This window comes from Hemicordylus capensis, chromosome 2 (assembly GCF_027244095.1).
Source record: "Hemicordylus capensis ecotype Gifberg chromosome 2, rHemCap1.1.pri, whole genome shotgun sequence".
NCBI classification, from domain to species: domain Eukaryota; kingdom Metazoa; phylum Chordata; class Lepidosauria; order Squamata; family Cordylidae; genus Hemicordylus; species Hemicordylus capensis.
The window spans coordinates 243,687,855-243,713,504 of NC_069658.1; the positions used below are offsets into that span (position 1 = coordinate 243,687,855).

The 25,650-nt window shown below is 48.4% G+C and overlaps 1 protein-coding gene across 6 annotated transcripts in view; it reads left to right on the forward strand.

Annotated features, from left to right (window-relative positions):
- The window catches only part of LOC128347428 (zinc finger protein 420-like), a 48,420-nt gene that overhangs the window by 866 nt on the left and 21,904 nt on the right, over positions 1 to 25,650 (forward strand). For 3 of the 6 annotated variants that reach the window (XR_008317564.1, XM_053302060.1, XM_053302062.1), the window contains exons 1-5: positions 22,019 to 22,247; positions 23,279 to 23,756; positions 23,972 to 24,098; positions 24,574 to 24,656; positions 25,142 to 25,268. Coding sequence is in view for 5 of the 6 variants with exons in the window: in XM_053302060.1 (XP_053158035.1) it covers positions 23,388 to 23,756; positions 23,972 to 24,098; positions 24,574 to 24,656; positions 25,142 to 25,268 (706 nt within the window). In the remaining variant the exon portion in view is untranslated. Of the gene's footprint in view, positions 1 to 418; positions 897 to 1,111; positions 1,239 to 1,714; positions 1,798 to 2,278; positions 2,406 to 13,501; positions 14,678 to 22,018; positions 22,248 to 23,278; positions 23,757 to 23,971; positions 24,099 to 24,573; positions 24,657 to 25,141; positions 25,269 to 25,650 lie in introns of those variants that run through there. The other 3 variants (XM_053302064.1, XM_053302061.1, XM_053302063.1) reach the window with 3 other exon arrangements.

The following is a 25,650-nucleotide window of genomic DNA, read 5'->3' on the forward strand; positions in this document are numbered from 1 at the left end:
GTTCCCTTGGGTCGACTCAGTTCAGTTTCAAGCTATTTTCATTTTCCCTTAGAGGCAGCTGAAGAACATTGATGAAGTTGCCTTCTGAGTCAAAGCTCTGGTTCATCTAAACAGGATTGTTTACTTGGGACTAGAACAAAGAAACCACTGAGCTACAATTCCTTCTCAAGTGGAGGAGTAAAGGAGAGAGGATTAGAGGAGGAGTTTTGAAGAGGAAAGAGAGTAGAGCAAGTGCAGCTGTGGGGTGAGGGAGCTGTAAGGAAGCCCAGAGGAGTAGGAAGGCTTTGCAATTCTTGGAGTCTGACCAAAGGAAAAGAGATTGTATTGAATGAAGGTTTTGTTCTGCCCCACTTCCTCCCCCACACATTGCCTCTCTAGTTTCTCTTTGACTCCTGGCATTTGTCTCCTTTTTGCACAGGAAGAAGGTCCACAAAGTGGAATCTGGGTGTCAAAAACCTTCATCCCTTGAGAGAGAAGGAGTAGTTCTTTGGATCTTGTTGGAGGCTGCCCTGGAGCACAGATTAAAGATGGGAAAGAAAGATTCTGCTGGCCTTGATGCAGGAAACAGCCCTGATGCCACCCAGGCAGTGGGGGATTCTGAGAATAGTGGGGGATTCTGGGAAAGGACCACACAGAAGATCGTGAGTGGCTTCCAGGATGCCAAGGGGCCCCGAGAGATTTGTAACCAACAGAACAACTTTTGCAGTCAATGGGTGATGCCAGAAAGATACACGAAAAATCAGACCATGGACCTGGTGGTCCTGGCAAGGTTCCAGCCCACCCTACCACAGGAGATGAAGAGCTGGGTCAGGGAATGCAGAGCGAAGAATAGTTCCCAGGTGGTGGCCCTGGCAGAAGGTTTGAGCCAGGCAGAGAAGCAGCAGGAAGAGCAACAGGTAAGAGAGCGCTTCATGCTGGGCGTTGCAACAGGCCTAGAATGTGAGCCAGGAGATGCTGGAAGAAGCCACTAGTTGTCCAAGAAGGCAACTGGAGAATCCTTCCAGGAGATGACCCTCCCAGCTGACCCCTTCTCAGGCCTTGTTCTGCACCATTCCTGTCCTAATCTCTACCTCTCCCTGTTCCCTCTGTGGAATCACTTCTTCTATTTCAGATTCCAGGACTGTTGTCAGAAGCAGCTCCTGGTTTCTCTGAGGCAGAGAGGGCTCCATTAGATGCCAAGCAGAGGCCGCTGTCCAGGTGGACCTTGCAGGAAGTTGGTGGAGCTTCCACCTTGCTGGGTAAGGAGGGATGTGTTGGAAGTCCCCTTGGTCTCCCTCTTGCTCAAATATCCTTGAAATACATGGCATGCTTTGATGTTTCTTTGAGTCCATTTGAAGAGGATGCTGCCTTCTAGCCTCTTGCAAAAAGTTTTTTAAAGATTTTTTTTCTGGATTTATACGTCCAAACCTGTACTTGCAGAGACTGGGGGGAGACCATTTTTCTTGCATGGAGCTTAAATATAAATTTGTACAGAAACAGGAAATGTATATCAAAAATTAATCATGATTGGAGATTATCAAATCCCCAGACTGGCATCTTTCCCGTCAACCACTAGTTGATGGGAACATTGCCACCAAATGGAGGGAAGAAAGAAGTGGGGACCCCCAGCGATCTGTACTGGGACCAGTAAAAAAAAACTATACTTAAAACTATACTTAATTGTCTCTCTCTTTCTTTCACCAACATTTTTCTATCACTCTGGTGTGATTTGCAGGTACTGGAATGACACTGCCAATGGATTCTCGGCCATCTCTTCTTGCTGGTGAAGTGGAAGAGGATTCAGCGCAAGCGGATCAAGTAGGGGAGAGATCGCTGGGGGAGGAGGAGGACAGGGAATGAAGAGATCACCGTTTTCTGTCCCATATTCCCCTGGGTGTGAAAGCATCTCTCCTTTGGCTTCTGCCGGAATTTAAAAAACCAAAAAACTTCTGGCTAGGAGAGCTGTGGAGGATGGCAATTGGCCGTTGAAGGATAGTGTGTTTTCCAGAGTCAGTTCCTGGTGTCTCCCTGGTGTCTATTTTTATGTGTTATTTTTGTAACAATTTGAAGCATCTTTGAAACAGAGCACCTTCCCTCTCCATTTCTTTTTATTTGCTATGTAAACCCCTTTGAAGATTTTTGTGAAAAGTAGTATATAAATAGGATTAATGACACTGCAGGGGAATCTTTCCTGCCATTCGTCTCCCAACGTACATTAACTGCCCATTTGGCATGTGCTTGGAAGGGAAAGGATCAGTGTGTGTTTTGTGAAGGAGGTAATGTTTTCTTCTTATTCCAGGCTCTGGTGACCTTTGAGGAGGTGGCTGTGCATTTCACGGAGGAGGAGTGGGCTCTGTTGGATCAAGACCAAAGAGCCCTGCACAGGGCAGTCATGGAGGAGAATTATGAGAATGTGTCCTCTCTGGGTAAGGCTCCCTCTTCTTTGCTGCAGGGGAGACTGAAATAGGAAAAGAGAGATGGGTCTGATTTGCTGAAGTTGGTGAGAGCATGGTGTAGATAATTGGGTGCAGATAACTGGGTTCAGTTCACTTGTGGGCCAGAGAACCAGTGTGCTGTAGCAGTCAGAGTGTTAAAAAATCTTGAAGATCTGGAATCAAATACTCCTCAGCAATGAAGCTTGTTGGGTGACCTTGAACCAATAATCTCACAGGCTAACCTTCCTCACAGGGTTCTTGTTAGTATCAAGGAGAACATAAGAACAACCCTGCTGGATCAGGGACAAGGCCTTTCTAGTCCAGCATCCTGTTTCACACAGTGGTTCACCAGATGCCTCGGGGAAGCCCACAGGCAAGAGGACTGTGCATGCCCTCTCTCCTGCTGTTGCTCCCCTGTAACTGGTATTGAGAGGCATTGTGCCTCTGAGGCTGGAAATAACCCTCAGACACCGGACTAATAGTCATTGATAGATCTGTCCACCATGAATCTGTCTAAGCCCCTTTTAAAGCCATCCAAGCTGGTGGCCATCACCACATCCCATGGCAAAGAATTCCATAGATTAATTATGCACTTTGTGAAAAAGTACTTCCTCTTGTCGGTCCTAAATTCCCCGACCTTCAGTTTCATGGGGTGACTCCTGGTTCTAGTATTGTGAGAGAGGGAGAAAAATTTCTCTCTGCCCACCTGGAGAGAGGAGGCACCCAGTGGAGGAAAGCTGAGATAGAAGTACAAGAAGTAAAATGGAACTCCGGGGAGATTCAGTCTGACAGACTCTGAAGAAATGAAGCTGCTTTATTTGGGGTCAGAGCACGGGTCCATCAAATTCATGGTTCTCTGCACTGACTGGCAGCAGCTTTGCAGGGTTTCAGATAGGGGTTTTCCCAGTCCTACCTGGAGATGCTGCCAGAGACTGAAGCAGAGAGCTCCTACTGGTGCTCCGCCTCTCAGCTACAGCCCCTTCCCTAAGAAGTTTTACAGTCGGGAGGGAGGGAGGGATTAGTTAGGAGAGGGAGATTTGGAATCCATGCAGAGACTGGTCCTAGCAAACATTTCATCCTCTCAGCTATGTAACGGGACTCCCCGCAAGCAGCAGATTGCAAGCCAAGTCCTGTGAATTACCTTCCACTAGAGGAGAGTCCCCATTTGGGCCCAGCACCTGAATCAAGGCTGTGAACCAATTTTCTGCATCATGGGTATATTGTGTGTTCAGCATATCTCCTGCTCAAATGTCCAAAAAGGTCTCTCTGGCCTGGATTAAGTTCCAGCTTGTTCACACCCATGGAATCGATGACTGATCTCCAACCCCTACAAAGTTTCATGGTCACTGTAAGTCTCCAATAATTATCTGGCTATGAGGGAAGAATTGTTTTTAATCCCCTTCAGCATCCACACAGTTCTCCATACCTGAGCAAAACTTGAGAACTAGAATTTCCCCTACCTAATATATATCAGGCCATAGAAGTTGAGACCTTCAAATGGAGGCCTCAAAATCCAGAGCTCCATGTGTCAAGCAGGCCTTGGAGGGAATATTGAAATCTTGAAGGGTAAGTAGGCAGGTGGGAATTTGGCTGTTAAGACACGTGAGCTAAACTGGCTTGTCAGTGTTGGGACCATCACTCTGAAGGGCTGATCTCTGCAGTGGGAGCCAAAGCCATACAAAAGGGAAGGCAGGACAAGCTTGTATGAACAATCAATCCCATTGATTAAAAAGGGAATTAGAAATTACACTTTGTCAGGGAATTGGGAAAAAGGTACATTGGTATTCACCGTGAAGGTGTCTTCTGGCTGGTGTAGAAGAGGTCACCCAACATGGGATTACATCCCTCCACATGCTCCAGAAGGCAGGAAGTAGTAATACTTGAAGATCCTTAACCCCATGCATGTGGGCAGATCCTCTCAGTACCTAAAACAGCTCAAGCTTTGGAAAAACATCAATAACATGAATAAACACCGACCACAACCAGAGCAACACCAAGTGGTAGAAAAAACATCAGAAACACGTAGCGATACAGAAGAGCCTATAGGGCGCACCAGCAGCCAAACAGACTCAGAAAGAACAACCCGGGTGGGCCTTGGGTGACCTCTTCTACACCAGCCAGAAGACACCTTCACGGTGAGTACCAATGTACCTTTCTCGGCTGGTGTAGGAGGTCACCCAACGTGGGAAATACCACAGCACCAACCACGGGAGGGGAAGATACAGACAGAGAGGAGCTATTGACCCGGAAGGACCTTCTGCAAGACCCTCCGACCGAAGGCAGCTCTGGCCGCATCGTGATAATCCAGCTTGTAGTGTCTGGAGAACGTGAACGGGGAAGACCAAGTCACCGCCTTACAAATCTCCTCAAGAGAGGCAGCCGACGACAAGGCAGCAGATGTCGCCGCCAACCTTGTTGAATGGGCCGTGACCTGCCTAGGTGCTGGAAGATTCTGAGCCTTGTATGATTCCGAAATACGGATTGTACCCATCTGGCAATGATGGTGGCCGACACCTTGGATCCCCGTTTTGCCTCCTTAAAGGCCACAAACAGCGCATCAGATTTGCAGAAGGGTTCCATCCTATCCAGATAAATCCTCAATGCACGACGAACATCCAAACGATGCCACTCTTTTTCAGACTGATGTTTTGGATCGGGGCAAAACGATGGAAGGTAAATATCTGCAGCCCTATGAAAAAACGAATTCACTTTAGGAACAAACGAAGGATACGGAATAAGTCTCACTGAATCCCTGGAAAAAATGCACAAGTTGCTCTTCACCGACAGGGCCTGCAGCTCAGACACCCTTCTAGCTGATGTAATCGCGACCAAGAAGGCCACCTTCCAGGACAGCAATTGCAGAGAAATGGAGCAGAGAGGTTCGAACGGAGGAAACTGCAGCCCCCTCAAGACCACATGTACTGTAGATCCCAGGACGGGAAACAGTGGCAAACTGGTGGGGAAAGCTGGACCGCTCCCCTCAGGAATTTCCGTAGCAGGGGGTGCCTAGCCTGGAAGGACCTGCGTTGAGGGAACAGCATCTGCACCAAACAAGCCACCTGCCTCTTGAGGGTGTTGGGTTTCAAGCCCAGCAAAAGGCCATCTTGAAGAAAGTCCAACAATTCCCGTAGCCGACAATCCTTGATTTGCACAGAACGTCTAGAAGCCCATCGCAAGAAAGAACGCCACGTCGACTGGTAAATCTTGTTAGTAGATACCTTCCGGGAGGCGAGGATGGTCTGGATAACGCCGCCCGACAACCCTTCCCTCTTTAACAAGGACCTCTCAGCTTCCAAGCGGTCAACTGCAACCACTCCGGGTCCGGGTGAAGGATGGGCCCTTGCTTCAGTAAATCTGGACGCACCGGTAGTCTGAGCAGTCTTTCTACTACGAGAGCGATAATCTCGGAGAACCACGGTCTCCTGGGCCAATAAAGTGCGATGAAGATCATTGAGGCTCCCGATGCCCGCAGCTTCATTAGACACCAAGAGAGCAATGGCACCGGAGGAAAGGCATACAGAAGACACGGAGGCCACTGCACTGAAAGAGCATCCGTCGCTTCCGCTCCCCAGGTTGGAAAACGAGAGTAAAACCTGCGCAGCTTGGAGTTCTGAGGCGAAGCGAAGAGGTCTATCTGCGGAGCGCCCAGTCTCCGAGTCACCCAGTGGAATACTGAATTGTGAAGGCTCCACTTGGCCGGATGGATCTCTTGCCTGCTCAGCCAATCCACTTGGATGTTGGATGCGCCGCTGATGTGATGAGCAAGAATGGATAGGAGGTGACTCTCTGCCCAAGATAGAAGTTCCACTGCCTGCAGGTGAAGAGACTTGAACCTCGTCCCCCCTTGTCTGTTTATGTGCGCCTTTGTGGCCATGTTGTCCATGCACACCAACACATTCTTCCCTGATACTGCTGGTTGGAATGCCTGCAGTGCCAAGAAGACTGCCCGCAACTCCAGCCAATTGATACTGTGGTGAGCTTCCTCCACTGACCATAGGCCTTGCGCGGTCCTGTTCAGGCAATGTGCCCCCCAGCCCGACAGTCTGGCGTCTGTTGTCACTCGAACACGATCCGGTTCCACAAAGGGCTTCCCTCTGACAAGGTTTTCCCACCAAGTCCACAAAACAAGGGACTCCTGCAGACGCTTGGGCGGTTGGATCCACTTGTCCCGTTTGAGGGCAATCCTGTGCTGAAAAGGAAGGAGCGTCCACTGCAGTTGGCACAGATGGAACCTCGCCCAAGGCACCAAGTCCATGGCCGCCACCATGAGACCCAGTAGACATGCTAACTTTAGGATGCTGATGGATGGGCGGTTCAAGACCTCTAGAACCAGGGAAACAAGGACCTCCCTCCTGTCTTGTGGTAGAAACAGTCTGCAGACGGCAGTATCTATAACCACTCCCAGATGACGGAGACGTAGAGACGGGATGAGGTGACTCTTGCCTGCATTTATCAAGAACCCGTGTTCCCTCAAGAGGGACATGGTCCTGGCCAACGCCAGCTCTACAGCCTCCGCCGATCCTGCTCGGATCAAAAGATCGTCCAGGTAACAATAAAGAGGGATGCCCTCTGTGCGAAGAATGGCCACCAGGGGGCTCAGCACCTTTGTAAAGACTCTGGGCGCAGAGGACAGACCGAAAGGCAGAGCACAATACTGAAAGTACCTGCCCCTGTAGCAGAACTGCAGAAGTGGGCGGCTTAGCAGATGGATCGGGACATGTAGATACGCGTCCTGTAGATCTATGGACGCCATGAAGTCCCCTGCTTGCAGCGCCTCCGCAATGGTGCGTAAGGTCTCCATTCGAAAGTGCTTCTTGATTACAAATTTGTTGACGGGGCATAGGTTTAAGACTGCTCTTGCAGAACCATCCTTTTTTGGAACTGTAAAGATCACGGAGTACACTCCCGATCCCCTTTGGTCCAGGGGGACCCGCTCTACGGCCCCTATATCCAGAAGGTGCTGAATGGCTAGGACGAGGCCTCTGTGTTTTGTAATGTTCCGTGATGTGGGCATGAGGAGGAACCTGTTTCCGGGAGTTCTGAGTAGCTCTATTTTGTAGCCTAGTCTTATTATGGAAAGTACCCCTCAATCTGCGATGGATTCCTTCCAAACGGGCCAGAAGTCCAAGAGACGAGCCCCCACCTTGATACTTGGACCGTCAGGATTGCTGCTTGGCCCCCCTGCCCTGGGTGGAGAAGGACTGCCAACCCTGGGGGGGAGAAAAATTGTCTACCCTGGCCTCTAGGCCTACCCCACTGTGACCTATAGGGTCGAAAGGAGTCCCTCTGCCTGTACTGGGTTCTGAATGCTCTAGGTGCCTGAGGGGTCCTACGAAATGAGCTCTTGTCTTCCTTACGTGGTGCTGCAGCCAGCGCCTTTTTCTTATCCTTGGTCTCTATCAAGACCTCCTTCAGGGCATCATCTCCGAACAGTTTTCCCCCCACATAAGGGACAGCTGCCAGGTTAGCCTTGGACGTGTTATCCACCTTCCAATATTTTAACCAAATATTACGCCTGGCTGAAACGCCCACACTTATGGCTCTAGCTGAAAAACGCACGCTATCAAAAGTAGCGTCTGCCGCGAGGGCAGCAGCCCTTTGCAAGCGAAGAAGCTTCTTGTGCATCTTGGACTGATCTGCAGGTGGGTCATTAAGCAGCTCATCCAACCACAGTACTGATGCCCTGGAGACAAGGGAAGCCATAGTGTCAGCCCGGATTACCATGGCAGACGACTCATGGGCCCTGCGGAGGGCCGCTTCAGCCTTCTTATCGGCTGGATCCTTGAAAGTGGAGTCCCCATCTTTTGGTACCACCACCCCACTGAGAAGGGCCCCGAAAGGAGCATCCGTAAGTGGGACCTTCAGTAGCTGCAGCGTGTCCTCCTCAAAATTGTATAATCTGGCAGCAGATGCTGTTGCACACTTAGCAGCAGGCAAGACCTCCCATTCCTCTTTAATAGAAGAAGTAAACCCCTCTGGCATGACTGCTCTGTACTTGGGAGCTTTAGATTGTGGCAGTACCAGGGAACCATTTGAAACTGTGTTAGCCTCCTCAGGTGTAACTGGCCTAAGGCCCAATGCCAGCAAAGATTGGTTGATGACCGGTTGAGCATCCTCCATAAGGGAAAGTCTCTGGCTGTTAGCACCCGACTCCTGATCCTGAGGGATCTCCCCCTCTTCACAAGAGGATGATACCGCATCCTCATCCCCGAGCCCTGAGCCTGCTTGGGAGCCTCTGGGCTGGTAAACGTCCGGAGACTCCTCCCCCGATTCTGCGGAAGAATGTAGCCCCCTGGACTCTGCGTAGGGGGTGACCTGCATAGTGTGCCTGAGGCGCTTATGCAGCGGGGACTCCTCATGTGAGTCTGAAGATGAAGGGCTTTCCCCCCGTGTCCTGCGCGCCCTAGTCGAGGAGCGCCCCTTGAGAGCTGCATTAACAGTTTTAAGCACTGCCTCCTCAATCCAGCCCTTCAAGACTGCCGGGTTAAGAGTGCCCCCAGAATTGCCCACGGAGTGCTCCCCCGCCATCCATGAGGTGTCAGGGTGGTTCCCTATGGGGGTTTGGCTCTCCTCATCCCCGCTCCCCCTAGCAGGTCCCACTCTCACCAAGGCTGGTCCGGCCGAGCTGCCTCCGTGACTGCCGATCCTCAGCACGATCGCCTCTGCCGATTCGCGGCTTGATGGCCCCTCCGCCCCGGCCTCGTCCCCGCGAAGGCTCAGGGACCTTAGGAGTTCTTGCTCCGGCCCACCCACAGCCTCTGCGGCGGGTCGAGCGGCCGCCAGGGAGAGAAGGGGCAGTGAATGGAAGACCGCCTCCTGCTCCGGCACCATGGAAGTGTGGGGCGGCGGAGCCACGCGGCGCTCAACAGCGGCCGGCGAGTGCTCCTTGTCGGCGAGCCTCTTTTTCTTCTTCTTCTTGATGGGGGGCAAGGCCTGAAGATTATCGTGCCCAGCCAGTTTGTGAGCATCCAAATCCCGGCCGTCCGCACGGGGGTATGGCCGCTGAGGCTCGACGGCGCCAGCAAGGCTCCCCCTAGTGGCTGCCATTTTGTCTCCACCCTCCGCGGCGTCCCGCTGTTTTGACGGGAAAAGCCGTTGGCGGGCCGATTGCTCCCTCCTCACGAGGAGGCCCAGGCCCTTCTTGGTTGCCATCAATCGTCTCCTCAGAGCAGTTGGGGGGGAGCGGGCAAACAGGGGTGACAGTAGAGGGAGAGGAAGAACTACAAGGAAAGAAATATCCTTTTTTAAAAAAACAGTAGAAGAAGAAGCTACACGAGAAGTGAGAGACAGTAAAAATTCCAGAAAGGAGACTCAAAGGTGAAGTAAGAAGAAGGAGTAGAGAGATGAAGCGAGCTACAGCAAACGAGTCCTCTGGAGCTAAGGCAGGAAGTAGAATTGGGAGGATCCGCCCACATGCATGGGGTTAAGGATCTTCAAGTATTACTACTTCCTGCCTTTTGGAGCATGTGGAGGGATCTAATCCCACGTTGGGTGACCTCCTACACCAGCCGAGAATAAAGCAATACCTTCAATTGGTCTAATTAGATTGTATTGAAAAACCTTTGAGTTCTGGGAGGCAGAGCCGCTAGATATGGTGGTCTGGGGCCAATGTTAGGACTTTCTAAAAAGGCTGAGAATTGTAGCAAAAACAAGAGAAAGAATTCCTAGAATTCTGAAGGGAGGGGGAAGCTGATGAAGAGAGAGAGTGATGGAGTAAGGGAAGATAGACTGGTAGTGAGTGGTGGAAGCAGTGAGTGGGGGGAAGGAAAATCAGTGAGGAAGCAGGAGTAGGCTAACAAGAGAATTTCTGAGTGGTTCTTTCCTCTTTATTTGTGAAACAGTTAAAAATCACCAGATGTTGCAGGTAAAAAAAGCAGAACATTTTCAGTGCATAAATAGTAACTTCAGCTGCTAATACAGACTGAATATCTCAATGGATTAAATTCCTTCCTGTGATGGAAGCTATGGGTGGGGGAGAACAGAAGGAGAAACACATCACAGCTGCAGAGGACAGAATAATTAACACAGCTTACATCATTCAAAGGTGCAAACCAAACAAAGTTAGTTTAACGTTGCCTCCATGATTTTATGCTTCTGCAAGTTTACAGTACTTCCCATTCCACATCTTTCCTTCTTGGCTGAAAATAGCACCAGTATAGTTAAGCAGGAGAGTGTTTTCAGCATTCCACCATTATAAGAGCCCCTGGTGGCGCAGTGGTAAAACTGCCACCCTGTAACCAGAAGGTTACAAGTTCAATCCTGACCAGGGGCTCAAGGTTGACTCAGCCTTCCATCCTTCTGAGGTTGGTAAAATGAGTACCCAGAATGTTGGGGGCAATATGCTAAATCATTGTAAACCGCTTAGAGAGCTCTGGCTATAGAGCGGTATATAAATGTAAGTGCTATTGCTATTGCTATAAGCTCTGAACATGCTTTTGCTGATAAAATCAAATCCATTTGTCCAATCTGCCTGGCCATCAGCACACATTCACAAGGTGACAAGAAATGAGGCTCTGTGCACACACACTTTGCCTTAATCAGAGGCATCTCTAGGAAGTGATGAGGGAAACTGCATCTGTTAAATGCCTTGCCCGGATGCATCCCTCGCCAGCCCAATGTATAACTGAAAGGCAAAGTGTGGGTGCATTTCTAAAGCCATCATCATATACCAGACTGTACAAAGTCTACCGCTTATATGGCACAGAAGTTAAATGGGCACCTTAACTTGCAATTTCTAAAGTATGAGTGAAAATGTAATGCATCTTAACTCTCATATTAAACCAAAGATTTTTGGATTACTGAATTTTGCATTAATACGCCAGCTGATACACATTTCTTGAGATAAATGACCTCAGAACAGTAGTACATCTGCTGGTCACCTCCAGACTTGACTACTGCAATGCACTCTATGTAGGGCTGCCTTTGTACGTAGTCCGGAAACTGCAGTTAGTCCAGAATGTGGCGGCCAGATTGGTCTCTGGGTCATCTCAGAGAGACCATATCACTCCTATCTTAAAACATCTACACTGGCTGCTGGCAAATTTCCGGGCAGAGTACGGGGTTTTTGGTTATAACCTATAAGGCCCTAAACACCTTGGGCCCTGGGTATTTAAGAGAACATCTTCTTTGCTATGAACCACACCACCCATTGAGATCGTCTGGAGAGGTTTGTCTGCAGTTGCCACTGGCTCGTCTGGTGGCTACTCAGGGACAGGCCTTCTCCATTGCTGCCCCGAGGCTTTGGAACACACTTCCTGCTGAAATAAGAGCCTTCCCATCTCTTACAACTCTCAAAAGGGCAGTCAAGATGCATTTGTTCATCGACACTTTTAATCAGATACTGTTTTAATTGTGTTTTAAGTTTTAACTTTTTAATTTTAATTGTTGAAATGTTTTAATCTTTTATTGGCTGTTTTTATTGTTTTGTAAACCGCCCAGAGAACCTGCGTTTTGGGCAGAATAGAAATGTATTAAATAAATAATAAATAAATATTCTGGTCTGCACAGAGCACTTTACAGAGTAAAGAGCCCAGATCACTTTAGACAGTTATGTTTATCCTCAACAACACTGGGCAGTAGGTAGGTGAGACTGAGTGAAAAGTGACTGACCCAGAGTCGCCCATTAAGTTTCATGGCTGAATGGGGGATTTGAACTCGGGTCTTTCCAGTCCTAGTACAACACTTCACCCACTACACTACTTTGGCTCTCTGAGTTGCAAAGAACACACTGCCAATGCTCCTTGAAATCCACAGTGTTCATTTCAGTAGCAGGCACAGTCTGACTGTTGCTGTGGCAGGGAGTAGCATCCATTGGGAAACCTTCGCCTCTGACTTACTTAGAGCTGTGCATCCTAGCCCATAAGTTTACTCGGACATTTGTGTAGCGTGTTGCAATAATAACAGAGTTGTTCTTTATTATGATTTAGATACATATTAAAATGGTTTTTATTTTAGATCCACGTTAGGTTATTATTTATATACATGTAAAAGTTCATTTTAAGCTGCTTGTTTTTCTCTGGATAGTATTCATTTAGATTTCATTGCTCTTCACTAAGCCTTTTTGTCCGTGCTTCCCTCACCTCCCACCAAGCTCCTTGAGAACAAAGAAACCCTCTCTTCCTGCCCCATGGGCCTCTAGGACCCACCCAACATGTGCTGAGTGGCTGATCCCTAGAGGTCACTGCCTGTCAGTCAGGACGGGGTTCACTTCCAGTTCACTCTTTACAGGAAAGGAAAGGCTGTTACTGCCGGATTGTTAAACTCTCGTTTTAAACCAAAGGGTTTTGGATTACTGAATTTTGCATTTATAGTCCGCTCTTCCTCAAAGGAGCGCAGAGCACTTTACATGGTTATGTTTATCCTCAACAACGCTGTGCAGTCGGTTAGGCTGAGAGAGAAGTGACTGACCTAGAGTTGCCCAGTGAGTTTCATGGCCGCATTGGGGATTTGAACTCGGGTCTTTCCAGGCCTAGTCCAACACTTTACCCACTGCACCCTAAGTTGCAAATTCCACACTGCCAATGCTCCTTGAAATTTACAGTGTTCATTTCAGTTGGGTGGGACAAAGTCTGATTGTTGCTGTGGCATGCAGTCGCAGCCATTGGGAGACCTTCCCCTCTGCCTTACTCAGAGCCGTGCTTCCTAGCCCAGAAGATTGCTCAGAAATCAGTGTAGCCAGTTGCAACAACAAAGTTGTTCTTTATTGTTATTTAAATATCTATGAAAATGTTTTTATTTATTTATTTTAGATACATGTTAGGTTATTATTATTTAGATATGTGTAAAGGTCCATTCTAAACTGCTTGTTTTTCTCTTTCTAGTGTTCATGTAGATTTCCAAGTAAATACTTCTTCAAGCTAGATATCTCATTTTTCTCTATCCTGAGTTGGAGGGTGCCAAATCATACTCCACCTAGGGCACCCAAAATCCCAGGGCTGACCCTGGGCTGCCTCCACCCATGCCTGGGGAACACAGACCAGTCTGTCTGGGTCCTTCTCCCATCAAGACGACATGTAACCGGGGCTTGTTCATGGACCTGACGCCCCTTGACTGTCTCATACCTGATCAGTTTCCTCTCTTCATTCCAGCAGGTGCCAGTTGGGAGAGTGAGAATGAGGGAAACTGCCACAGAGGATTGTTGGGAAGTGCTGGAAGAACACAGAGGGAACAGCAAAGAATAAAAACTCAGGTCAAGCAGAAGAGGAGGAATGGATCTCCTGCTTCTCTGCATGATGAATTGCATACAATCACAATCCAGGAAAAGAAGGAGAAAGTAGCAGAGAAAACTCTTTGCCCTTTCAAAAGAAGGAGCTTCATTTCTAAATCCAGCCTTCAATCTCAGGGGGAAATGCATACAGTGGAGAAACCACACAAATGCTTGGAATGTGGGAAAAACTTCAGTAAAAGGACAGATCTCACTTTACACCAAAGGATTCACACAGGAGAGAAACCTTATACATGCTTGGAGTGTGGAAAGAACTTCAGTCGCCGCAAAAGCCTGACTTCACACCAAAGGATTCACACAGGAGAGAAACCATATAGATGCTTGGAGTGTGGAAAAAGCTTCAGTCACAGCACAAGCCTGACTTCACACCAAAGGATTCACACAGGAGAAAAACCTTATACATGCTTGGAATGTGGAAAGGGTTTTAGTCAGAGGTCAGGCCTGATTACACACCAAAGGATTCACACAGGAGAGAAACCATATGCATGCCTGGTGTGTGGAAAGAGCTTCCTTCGATCTGACTCCCTCACTTCACACCAAAGGATTCACACAGGAGAGAAACCATATAGATGCTTTGAGTGTGGAAAGGCCTTCAGTAAAAGTACAGATCTCACTGTACATCAAAGGATTCACAAAGGAGAGAAACCATATACATGCTTGGAGTGTGGAAAGAGGTTCAGATACAGCTCAAACCTGACTTCACACAAAAGGACTCATACAGGAGAGAAACCTTATATATGCTTGGAATGTGGGAAGGGTTTCATTCAGAGAGCAGGCCTGATTTCACACCAAAGGATTCACACAGGAGAGAAACCTTATACATGCTTGGAATGTGGGAAGAGCTTTAGCCATAAGAAGCACCTTACTTTACATCTAAGGACTCACACAGGAGAGAAACCATATACATGCTTGGAGTGTGGAAAGAGCTTCCTTCGAACTGACTCCCTCACTGTACATCAAAGGATTCACACAGGAGAGAAACCATATAGATGCTTGGAGTGTGGAAAGAGCTTCAGACACCGCACAAGACTGATTTCTCATCAAAAACTTCATGCTGGTGATACTATATAAATGCTTGTAGTGTGGGAAGAGCTTTGGCTGGAGGCATTCTCTTATTTCTCACTGAAGTGCCACTCTACTTGTTCATGTTGTGTATGAATTCCTGGAAAAAAATCTACATTAATCTGTGTTTGAAAAAAGAGCCAAAACTATGCCCACCTTAAAAGCTTACATTTTAAGGCATGAGCAAAGAAGGGCTTTGCTTATGAAGGGCGGTACTTCTCTCTTCGATGCAGACTCAGCAATGAATCACTCATCTTCTCTTAAAAGGTGGTCAGAGCATCGATATTGCCCACTGATGTTCACCCACTATATTTAGATGTTTTAAAGGCCTCTCATCCCTTAAAAAAAAAAAGTAATTCCCTCTCTATTACAGTATTAATACCTAGTTTTGGTGCTGTGTCCTTACACCAAGCCTGCTCATCTTCAGCCCTCCTGCAGATGTTGGCCTCCAACTCCCAAAATCCCTAGCCACAGTAGCCAACAGCCAGAGATTATGGGAGTTGTAGGCCAACATCTGCAGGTGGGCCAAAGTGAACAACCCTACATACTGTATGCCATGGTGACCATACTATCCTCCGACTTCCTGTCTAAGAAACCTTTCAGGTTTAATAGCCTGAATTCTCAAAGTAGTATTTGGAGACCTCCCCGCACTCTGCCTCATGAGGGAAAGATGGAGTCGTGCCAGAGGCATTGCTAGATGCTTAAAAGATCTGAGGCCTAGGCCTTCAGGGCCTGGCTCCGGCCCACAGCCAACCCCTCCATTTGGATAAGTAAAACTGAGTGTTTGCTGAAAGACTGGGGAGTGTTTTGTGACCAGCTGGAACTCAGTGGAGCCTGTTCCTGTTCCCTTGCCTCTTAAGCCAAGGCATAGAAAAACCTGCAGTTGCTGAGGCAAGCCTCCGTGTGTGCCTGGGTGTCACACTCAGAAGCTTTTCTCATGATCATTGAGAAGAGCTTTGAGGCTAACCGCAGGGAGTTCGGGAGATCCCTGCAGATGAGCAGCCCGTTCGTAGCTGGGCAGCCAGATCAGCCAACCACACAACTGCTGGCTCGAGCCTGCAGGGGCAGCTGGGATAAGGGGCCGCATGGCCCCCGAGAAGTTCCAGGATGCCCTGTGCGAGCACGCAAAGCATCCTGGAGAGACCCCCCAAGCCTGGGAGGCTGCTTGCAGCCTCCTGGTGGGGGTCTCCTCATGTGTCACCATGGTGAGGAACAGCACTGTGGCAGCATATGATCAGAAAACCCTGGTTAGTGGAGCGCTCGCTCTGCTAACCTGGGCTAAAGAGAGGGCTACTTTGGCGGGCTAGACACCAGAGAACCACCGGGCTCACCCGCGGGCCAGCTGGTTCTCACGATGGGGAAAACCGGGCTGGGCTTCTTTAGCCTGGTTTCCCCCCATCCTGAGAATAGCCTCTGAGTGTGTCACTAAGTGTGCACTTGGCAAGGCACTTCGAGCAGGGGCGTAGCAGGTTGTAGTGGGCCCAGAGACAAGATTTTAAAATGTCCGGGCGGGTGTGTGGCTGGGGGAGTCAGTCATGTGACTTGCCTATGGGGGAACCCCAAGGCAGTGGGCACCCCAAGGCAGTGGGCACCCCGACAACTGTCTCCCCTTGCCCTATTATAGTTACACCACTGACTTTGAGTACTGGAGGCGCGTGTGTGTGTGTGTGTGTGTGTGTGTGTGTGTGTGTGTGTGGTTTAACCACCTTTTGATTGTGCTTAAGTTAATCCCGATAGTAAATAGCAGCAGTTTAGCAGTTTTGACTCAGGCCCGCAGCCACCCTCTGTAGGATTATTAACCCTTTTCATGCCCACTAATAGAATGCAAAACTCTCTTCTCCTTCTGGAAGCCATTAACAATCAGGACCTCTTTGTTGTATCTGGTTTGTTTGGGCCAGTGAAGTCATGTGGTCCTATTTGGATTGGGACCTTGGCCCACAGTCCTTGCTTTACTTTCTGTCCTCCTTTGAACCATTAATCTCTCCGCCTAGTTCCCCCTCACAGTGGTGTTGTGAGGACAAAATATGAAGCTCAGAGTGGTGGAAGTGGGAGGATATAAATGCAAGAAATGAAACATCCTGAACTCTGAGGAGGCTCTGTCTGACAGACTCAGAATGTGTGAAACTGCCATAATGATAATGATAATGATAATATTATTTTATTAATTAATAAAAAACTTTATTTGTTAGCTGTCCCATAACAAATTGTACTTTGGGCGGCTCACAACACACCATTAGAATGTGAAATAAAAACACATAACACATTAAATCATAACAGACCTGAAAGGCGGGTGAGGGCGGGGTTTGGAAAAGAAACATATCAAATACAATACAGAGCAATTTAAAAAACATTTTTAAAACCAGTTAAAAATGAACATTTAAAAATGCCTGAGTGAACCAAAAGGTCTTTACCTGGCATCTAAAAGAACAAAGTGATGAAACCAGGCGAACCTTGCTGGGGAGATTTGCCTTAAAGGGGTCAGACCATTGCCCATCTAGCATTTTTGACACTGACCAGAAACAGCTCTTCTGGCTTTCAGATGCGTTTTCCCACATGCTCAGCTGGAGATACTGCCAGAGACTAAGATTGTCTGTAAGCAGAGTAGGTGCTCTGCCACTGAGCTATAGCCCCTGCCCTAAGGAGTCCGATAGTCTGGAGGAGGGGGATCTCTGTCTTTTTAAAAAAATAATCATTTATTATTATATGATACAGGATAACCTTGTTATTCAAGGAACCACTATTCACAGTTCCGTGTATCCGCAGGGTGTTTGATAGACACCCATTTCAAGTATCCACAGATACAATATGGTTAAAAACCACATATTCACAATTCCTAGAGCGCCGGAAGAGACTGTAGAGCTAAGATGTTTATATGGAGAGCTTCACCATAGACAGCATAATTAACTGGTGAGTCGTGTTGGCTTCTGGGGATCCACATCTCCAGCAGTTATTGGAATTTAAGATAGCTAGCTTGGTAGATCCTTGGAAGACTGGTCCAATGGCTTCTTGAGCATCTCAGGAAGGGGAGATCCAGCATTTCTGCAGAGACTGGTCCTAGGAACAGGTCCTCCCTCTAGCTATGGAATGGGACCCTCACCTGAACAGCAGATAGCAAGGCGAGTCCTGTGAGTTGCCCCCCATCAGAGAAGAGTTCCCATTTGGGCCCAGCACCTCACATCCCAAGGCTGTGAACTAGGTGTGTGTGTGTATTAATCTCCTGCTCAGATGTCTCAAAAAGGTCTGTCAAGTCTGGATCAAGTTTGAGCTTGCCCAGGCCTGTGGGGACCATGACTGATCCTCAACCCCTGCACAGTTTCATGGTCCCAGGTAATAATTTGTCCACAAGTAACTAACTATTTTGAATCCCCATCATCATCCTCCACATAGTTGTCCATACCTGAGCAAAATGTCAGATCTAAGCTTTCTGTTACCAAATACATACAGCCGGATAGAACTTGGTGACTACGAACGGAGGCCATGAAATCCAGAGCCCCATTAGACAAAGGGCCTTGCAATGAACAAAGGTTTCCAGGGCATAATGGGAAGGTAGAGATGGGTCCCAAAGAGTTTGAGCAAGGAAGATTTGCCAGATGTGTGGACACTAGGTGGGCCAAGTCATATGTGCATAATAAACTGAAGGAATTTTCATGGTATGAGAAAGAGCATACACCTTATTGTAATGGGGAGAGAATGTGGACGTGATCTGTAGAACTTCCTCCACCTAATGCTTGAGTTGATGGGGACACAGTTTCATGTTGCAAGGGTTCTTTAGGCCAGAGGAAACGTATATAGGATCTCTTTATTATAGAAATTGTATTTAGTGTTTACTGTATACTTAAATATGTATTTAGCTCTGTACTTACCCTGATTTGTTTCTCCATCTAAGCTCCTCTGGTTCCAATGTACTGCATTAAGGTGAATTTATTGTGTACTTAGCGTTTCCAGTAACAGAGTTCTCAACAACATGTAAGAGTTGTTTTAATTAAAAAAACAAAAACCTCTCCACCCCAGGATGGAATTCAACTGTTATTACACGTGGGCTGAACACAGGTGTGCGTGTTGGAACCATCGCTCCCATAGGCTAACCACTTTAGTGAGAGCAGAACAAAAGAGAAGGTGAGATACGTTTCTAATGAAGAATCAATCATAGTTATTTAAAAAGAGAATTAGAAATTCCACATTGATGAGTGAACCAGCAAAATCATACACATGGGGAATTAGCAAAATAAGACAGCACATTCAATTAGGATCATTAAAATTGTATTGAGAACGACTGAGTTCTGGAAGATGGAGCTGCTAAATAGTACACAGGAACATAGGAAACTGCCATATACCGAGTCAGACCATTGGTCTATCTAGCTCAGTATTGTCTTCACAGACGGGCAGTGGCTTCTCCAAGGATGCAGGCAGGAATCTCAGCTCTATCTTGGAGAAGCCAGGGAGGGAACTTGGAACCTTCTGCTCTTCCCAGAGTGGATCCATCCCCTGAGGGGAATATCTTGCATTGCTCACACATCAAGTCTCCCATTCATATGCAACCAGGACAGACCCTGCTTAGCTATGGGGACAAGTCATGCTTGCTACCACAAGACCAGCTCTCCTCTCCAGTACAGTCTAGTGGGAAATATTAGTACTAGCTAAGGCTGAAGACTACAGGAAACGGAATTCCTAGAACCAGGGGCTGATTAAGCCTTTTGTGGCTTGCAGGCAGCCAAGGATTTGCTGCCCCCACCTCTGCAGCGAAGTTAGGGGTGGAAGGAGAAAGACCCCCTTTTTTCTCCTTAAAAGCCACCACTGTGGGTGGTGAGATAAGGTCAACAAGGCCACACAGTGGTGGCTGCAGGGAGGGGAGAGGGGAAAGTCGCCCCCTTTACCTTTAGAACGTTGTGCAGGTGACAGGGTGGTCTTCCTCTCCACCTGCGGAGAAAGACCCATAGCGGAGAAACCTGCGGAGAAAGACCCATGCAGATGGGGCATGCAGTCATTTGGGAGGGAGGAGTGGAGATGGAAGGAGCTCTCCCTCGCCGCCCGCATTACAGCATTGCTAAAAGGGGGAACTTTCCCCTCGGCCCACTACCACCCTTCCAGATGCAGCCGCTGTGTGGCGTTTTAAAGATAAAGCAGGGGACTTTCCCCTCACCCTCTCCCTGCAGCTCCCGCTGTGCAGCCTTCGCTGACCTTATTCCACCACACAGCAGTGGTTTTTAAGGACAAGGCGGGCGGCTCTCCCCTCGCCCCCAGAGAGGGGCGGCAAATTGAGGAGCAGACCACATCGAAGAACAATGGTGCCTATGGACTCGGGGGGACCGAAGGGGGAAAGCCAACGCATGGTCATATCACCATAGGGGGAGAGGCTACCACCAAAATCCTTGATATCATATCCAGAGATTTCCAACATGGTCTCTGCGCAGGCACAAAATCCATTCATGTAAGAGCACAAATGGCCACTAGAAGAACCAAAGTTACAGGGAAGCAACCTGTTGATTTCTCTTCTAGCTGGCCTAAGCGAATATGATGATCTTGCTACTGAAGCAAGTGTTTGGTTTTGGAGATTTGGTTCTAGGTTTGGCCGAGGAGGAATATCCCCTGTAACAGAGATTCCCAGATGTTGCTGACTATAACTCCCATCATCCGGTCCCCTTTGACCATTGCAGCTGGGGATTATGGGAGCTGTAGTCAACAACATCTGGAAATCCCTGTTAAAGGGAACAATGGAGGGAACCCATCTCCTTCCCTGGGCAAGTCTGGTTAATCAGCCTAATTGATTGGCGCCAGCTCGCTTGGCGGCAACTCGTGACTACTGAGCCTTCTCTGTGGTTCATGTATTCCCAGGGCTCTGGAATACATTCCTTCTTGAAATAAGAGCATCTCTTCTTGCTTTTAGGAATAACCTCAAGACCTACCTGTTCTCCCAGGCTATTAACTGAAATTTTTAATTTTATTTAATATGCTTATCTTTTGAGATTGTTTTTTACTTGTTTTATTTTGTGAATTTTAATGGTTTTATATTTTACATTTGCTGAGTTTTAACTTTGTACACCGCCTAGAGATGTTTATATAAGGCGGCATAGAGATATGATAGATAAATAAATAATTGATTGATTGATTAGGTGCTTGTTTTAGCCTTTGGGAGTGACTCAGTCTGGGGAATCTGACATTTCCTAAATTAATCATCTTGGATTAGATTTGCCGGAATGTTCTCTCTAGCATGTTTGAAAGGGTGCCTTGTCTTGATGATCCTTACTCCCAAACAATCTCTTCAGAGACCTCTAGGCATTAGAGATCAAGGGAAGGGTGAACAAGCTGTTGGCCTGCTCTCACGACTCCTCCTAAAGTGCCATTTTTGTTTCCAGTCTCTGGCTCTGCACAAGCTGGACCTGGCTGGGAGACTCCTAGGGAGGGAGTGGGCTAGGAAGGGGGTCTGGCCCAGCTCAGCACTACATGGAGGCCGGCTCTGTCAATCCAGGGAGGGAGATTAAGTGCCATGGTATGACAGGTATGCTGCCGGCCCCAGGCAGAAACAGGGGGGATTATACTGTTACAGTATACTCAGAGAGAAAGATGAAATCCTGATAGGAACTTAGGAAGCTCCCTCATATCTAGTCCGACCAGTGGTCCATCTAGTTCATTTTGTCTACACAGAGGGAAGAGCAGCTTCTCCAAGGTTACAGCCAGGAGTCTTTCTCCGCCCTGTCTGGGAAGTCCAGGGAGGGAACTTGGAAACTTCTTTATGCAGATGCGCTTTCCAGAGTGGCCCTCTCTGCTAAGGGGAATACCTTACAGTGCTCACCCATGTAGACTCCCATCCAAATACAAACCAGGGTGGTCCCTGCTTAGCAAGTGGGACAATGCACTATGTTCAAGTTGGATTTTGAATTATCAAGATCCCCCCACCTCCACAACCTGTGTCGCTACCCTTATTCAGGGAACTAAACATTGGCAAACCCAAATCACACTATATCTGTCGCCTTCTTGGGAGCCCTTCCCGTCCTCCGCCCTTTCCCTGCCGTGCCTCCCTCTCTCTCTGGGGGCAGAAGACAGCAGACAGGAGGATCTTCCCTTCTCTGCTACCAGGGAGCCCTGCATCAAGCCCAAAGCGGCATTCCCTTCCTGCGGCTCTTGCTTGGCATTGGCAATCCCCCCACTCCCTCCCTCCCTCTCTCTAGGGGTGGAGCGTAGCCGGAAGGGCAAGCAGAGGCCAAAGTCCAGAGCAGTGCATTTGGGGACATGTAGTCCGTTGAATGAGTGCATGCATTGTAGTCATTCACAGAACTACGTGCCCCAAAATGCACTGCTCCGGATTTCAGCGTCGGCACTCTGCAGCATTTCAAGCTAGGCTGCACCTGCACTGGGCACACCTTGGGATTTCTGGCTGGATCTGCTGGAGGGTAGGATGGCCTAGCTGGGAATGCTGCTGCCTGGACTAAAATCCGGAGCTGCTGCCTGAAGCCCGTTCAAGGGGGAACTGAAGCTCTCACGCTGCTTCTTCTTCTGGTGGTGGTGGTATTGGGGTCCAAGTGCCTTCTCCGCCCTTACAGGGGGATCTGGTGAGTCCCCTGTGTGTTGGGGGGTGGGGAGGGGGGCACCCGAAGGCATGATCGCAATGCCTAGTGGAGAAGTAATGCTGTGGGTGGGAGACCCAGCAGGAAGGGAGAGAACAAAGGGGGCCTCTGCTTAGAGGAGCAAGTTTGAGCTCGCCCCTCTTCAGACTAGGAGTTGCTTCAAGGAAATTTGTGGGGCGGAGTCGGTGTCGACTCCTGGCGCCCGCAGAGCCCTGTGGTTTTCTTTGGTAGAATACAGGAGGGGTTTCCCATTGCCTCCTGCTGCACTGTTTGAGATGATGTCTTTCAGCATCTTCCTATATCGCTGCTGCCTGATATAGGTGTTTCCCATAGTCTGGGGATTCCATCCAGCAATCTCTTGATAGCTAGGCAAGTTACTTCCCCGCTGTGGCTAGGTGCCTAAAAGTAATGGGGCCTGGAAAGGCAGCTGCTCATGTGGGAGCATGGGGGGGGGAGGGAGGTAGATGGGAGGAAGGTTGATCTCTCCACCCCCACCCCTGTCCCCTTTCACCCCATTGGAAGATGCACCACCTTCCTTACCCCTCACATATTTCCCTGTTCTGGGGGATTATTCTCCCTTCTCAATAGCCAGGAGCTCTCTTTGTCTGAGGAGCTCCCTTGGGTTGACTCAGTTCAGTTTCAAGCTATTTTCATTTTCCCTTAGAGGCAGCTGAAGAACATTGATGAAGTTGCCTTCTGAGTCAAAGCTCTGGCCCAACTAGACCAGGATTGTCTACTTGGGACTAGAACAAAGAAACCACTGAGCTACAATTCCTCTTCAATTGGAGGAGTAAAGGAGACAGAAGTCTGGAGGGGAGGAGTGTTGATGGCGCAAGTGGGGTGAGGGGGGCTGTAAGGAAGCCCAGAGGAGTAGGAAGGCTTTGCAATTCTTGGAGTCCGACCAAAGGAAAAGAGATTGTATTGAATGAAGGTTTTGTTCTGCCCCCTCTTCCTCCCCCACACATTGCCTCTCTAGTTTCTCTTTGACTCCTGGCATTTGTCTCCTTTTTGCACAGGAAGAAGGTCCACAAAGTGGAATCTGGGTGTCAAAAACTTTCATCCCTCAAGAAAGAAGGAGTAGTTCTTTGGATCTTGTTGGAGGCTGCCCTGGAGCACAGATTAAAGATGGGAAAGAAAGATTCTGCTGGCCTTGATGCAGGAAACAGCCCTGATGCCACCCAGGCAGTGGGGGATTCTGAGAATAGTGGGGGATTCTGGGAAAGGACCACACAGAAGATCGTGAGTGGCTTCCAGGATGCCAAGGGGCCCCGAGAGATTTGTAACCAACAGAACAACTTTTGCAGTCAATGGGTGATGCCAGAAAGATACACAAAAAATCAGATCATGGACCTGGTGGTCCTGGCAAGGTTCCAGCCCACCCTACCACAGGAGATGAAGAGCTGGGTCAGGGAATGCAGAGCGAAGAATAGTTCCCAGGTGGTGGCCCTGGCAGAAGGTTTGAGCCAGGCAGAGAAGCAGCAGGAAGAGCAACAGGTAAGAGAGCGCTTCATGCTGGGCGTTGCAACAGGCCTAGAATGTGAGCCAGGAGATGCTGGAAGAAGCCACTAGTTGTCCAAGAAGGCAACTGGAGAATCCTTCCAGGAGATGACCCTCCCAGCTGACCCCTTCTCAGGCCTTGTTCTGCACCATTCCTGTCCTAATCTCTACCTCTCCCTGTTCCCTCTGTGGAATCACTTCTTCTATTTCAGATTCCAGGACTGTTGTCAGAAGCAGCTCCTGGTTTCTCTGAGGCAGAGAGGGCTCCATTAGATGCCAAGCAGAGGCCGCTGTCCAGGTGGACCTTGCAGGAAGTTGGTGGAGCTTCCACCTCCCTGGGTAAGGAGGGATGTGTTGGAAGTCCCCTTGGTCTCCCTCTTGCTCAAATATCCTTGAAATACATGGCATGCTTTGATGTTTCTTTGAGCCCATTTGAAGAGGATGCTGCCTTCTAGCCTCTTGCAAAAAGTTTTTTAAAGAATTTTTTTCTGGATTTATACGTCCAAACCTGTACTTGCAGAGACTGGGGGGAGACCATTTTTCTTGCATGGAGCTTAAATATAAATTTGTACAGAAACAGGAAATGTAAATCAAAAATTAATCATGATTGGAGATTATCAAATCCCCAGACCGGCATCTTTCCCATCAACCACTAGTTGATGGGAACATTGGCACCAAATGGAGGGAAGAAAGAAGTGGGGACCCCCAGCGATCTGTACTGGGACCAGTAAAAAAAACTATACTTAAAACTATACTTAATTGTCTCTCTATTTCTTTCACCAGCATCTTTCTATCACTCTTGTGTGATTTGCAGGTACTGGAACGACTCTGTCAATGGATTGTCGGCCATCTTTTCTTGCTGTTGGAATGGAAGAGGATTCAATGCAAGCAGATCAAGTAGGGGAGAGATCGCTGGGGGAGGAGGAGGACAGGGAATGAAGAGATCACCGTTTTCTGTCCCATATTCCCCTGAGTGTGAAAGCATCTCTCCTTTGGCTTCTGCCGGAATTAAAAAACAAACAAACAAAACTTCTGGCTGGGAGGGCTATGGAGGATGGCAATTGGCCGTTGAAGGATAGTGTGTTTTCTAGAGTCAGTTCCTGGTGTCTCCCTGGTGTCTATTTTTATGTGTTATTTTTGAAACAATTTGGAGCACCTTTGAAACAAAGCACCTTCCCTCTCCATTTCTTTTTATTTGCTACGTAAACCCCTTTGAAGATTTTTGTGAAAAGTAGTATATAAATAGGATTAATGACACTGCAGGGGAATCTTTCCTGCCATTCGTCTCCCAACGTACATTAACTGCCCATTTGGCATGTGCTTGGAAGGGAAAGGATCAGTGTGTGTTTTGTGAAGGAGGTAATGTTTTCTTCTTCTTCCAGGCTCTGGTGACCTTTGAGGAGGTGGCTGTGCATTTCACGGAGGAGGAGTGGGCTCTGTTGGATCAAGACCAAAGAGCCCTGCACAGGGAAGTCATGGAGGAGAATTATGAGAATGTGTCCTCTCTGGGTAAGGCTCCCTCTTCTTTGCTGCAGGGGAGACTGAAATAGGAGAAGAGAGATGGGTCTGATTTGCTGAAGTTGGTGAGAACAAGGTGCAGATAACTGGGTTCAGTTCACTTGTGGGCCAGAGAACCAGTGTGCTATAGCAGTCAGAGTGTTAAAGATCTTGAAGACCTGGGATCAAATACTCCTCAGAGATGAAGCTTGTTGGGTGACTTTGAGCCAATAATCTCTCAGGCTAACCTTCCTCACAGGGTTCTTGTGAGTATCAAGGAGAACATAAGAACAATCTTGCTGGATCAGGCTCAAGTCCCATCTAGTTCCAGCATCCTGTTTTACACAATGGCCCACCAGATGCTGCTGGAAGCCCACTGGCAGGAGTTGAGGGC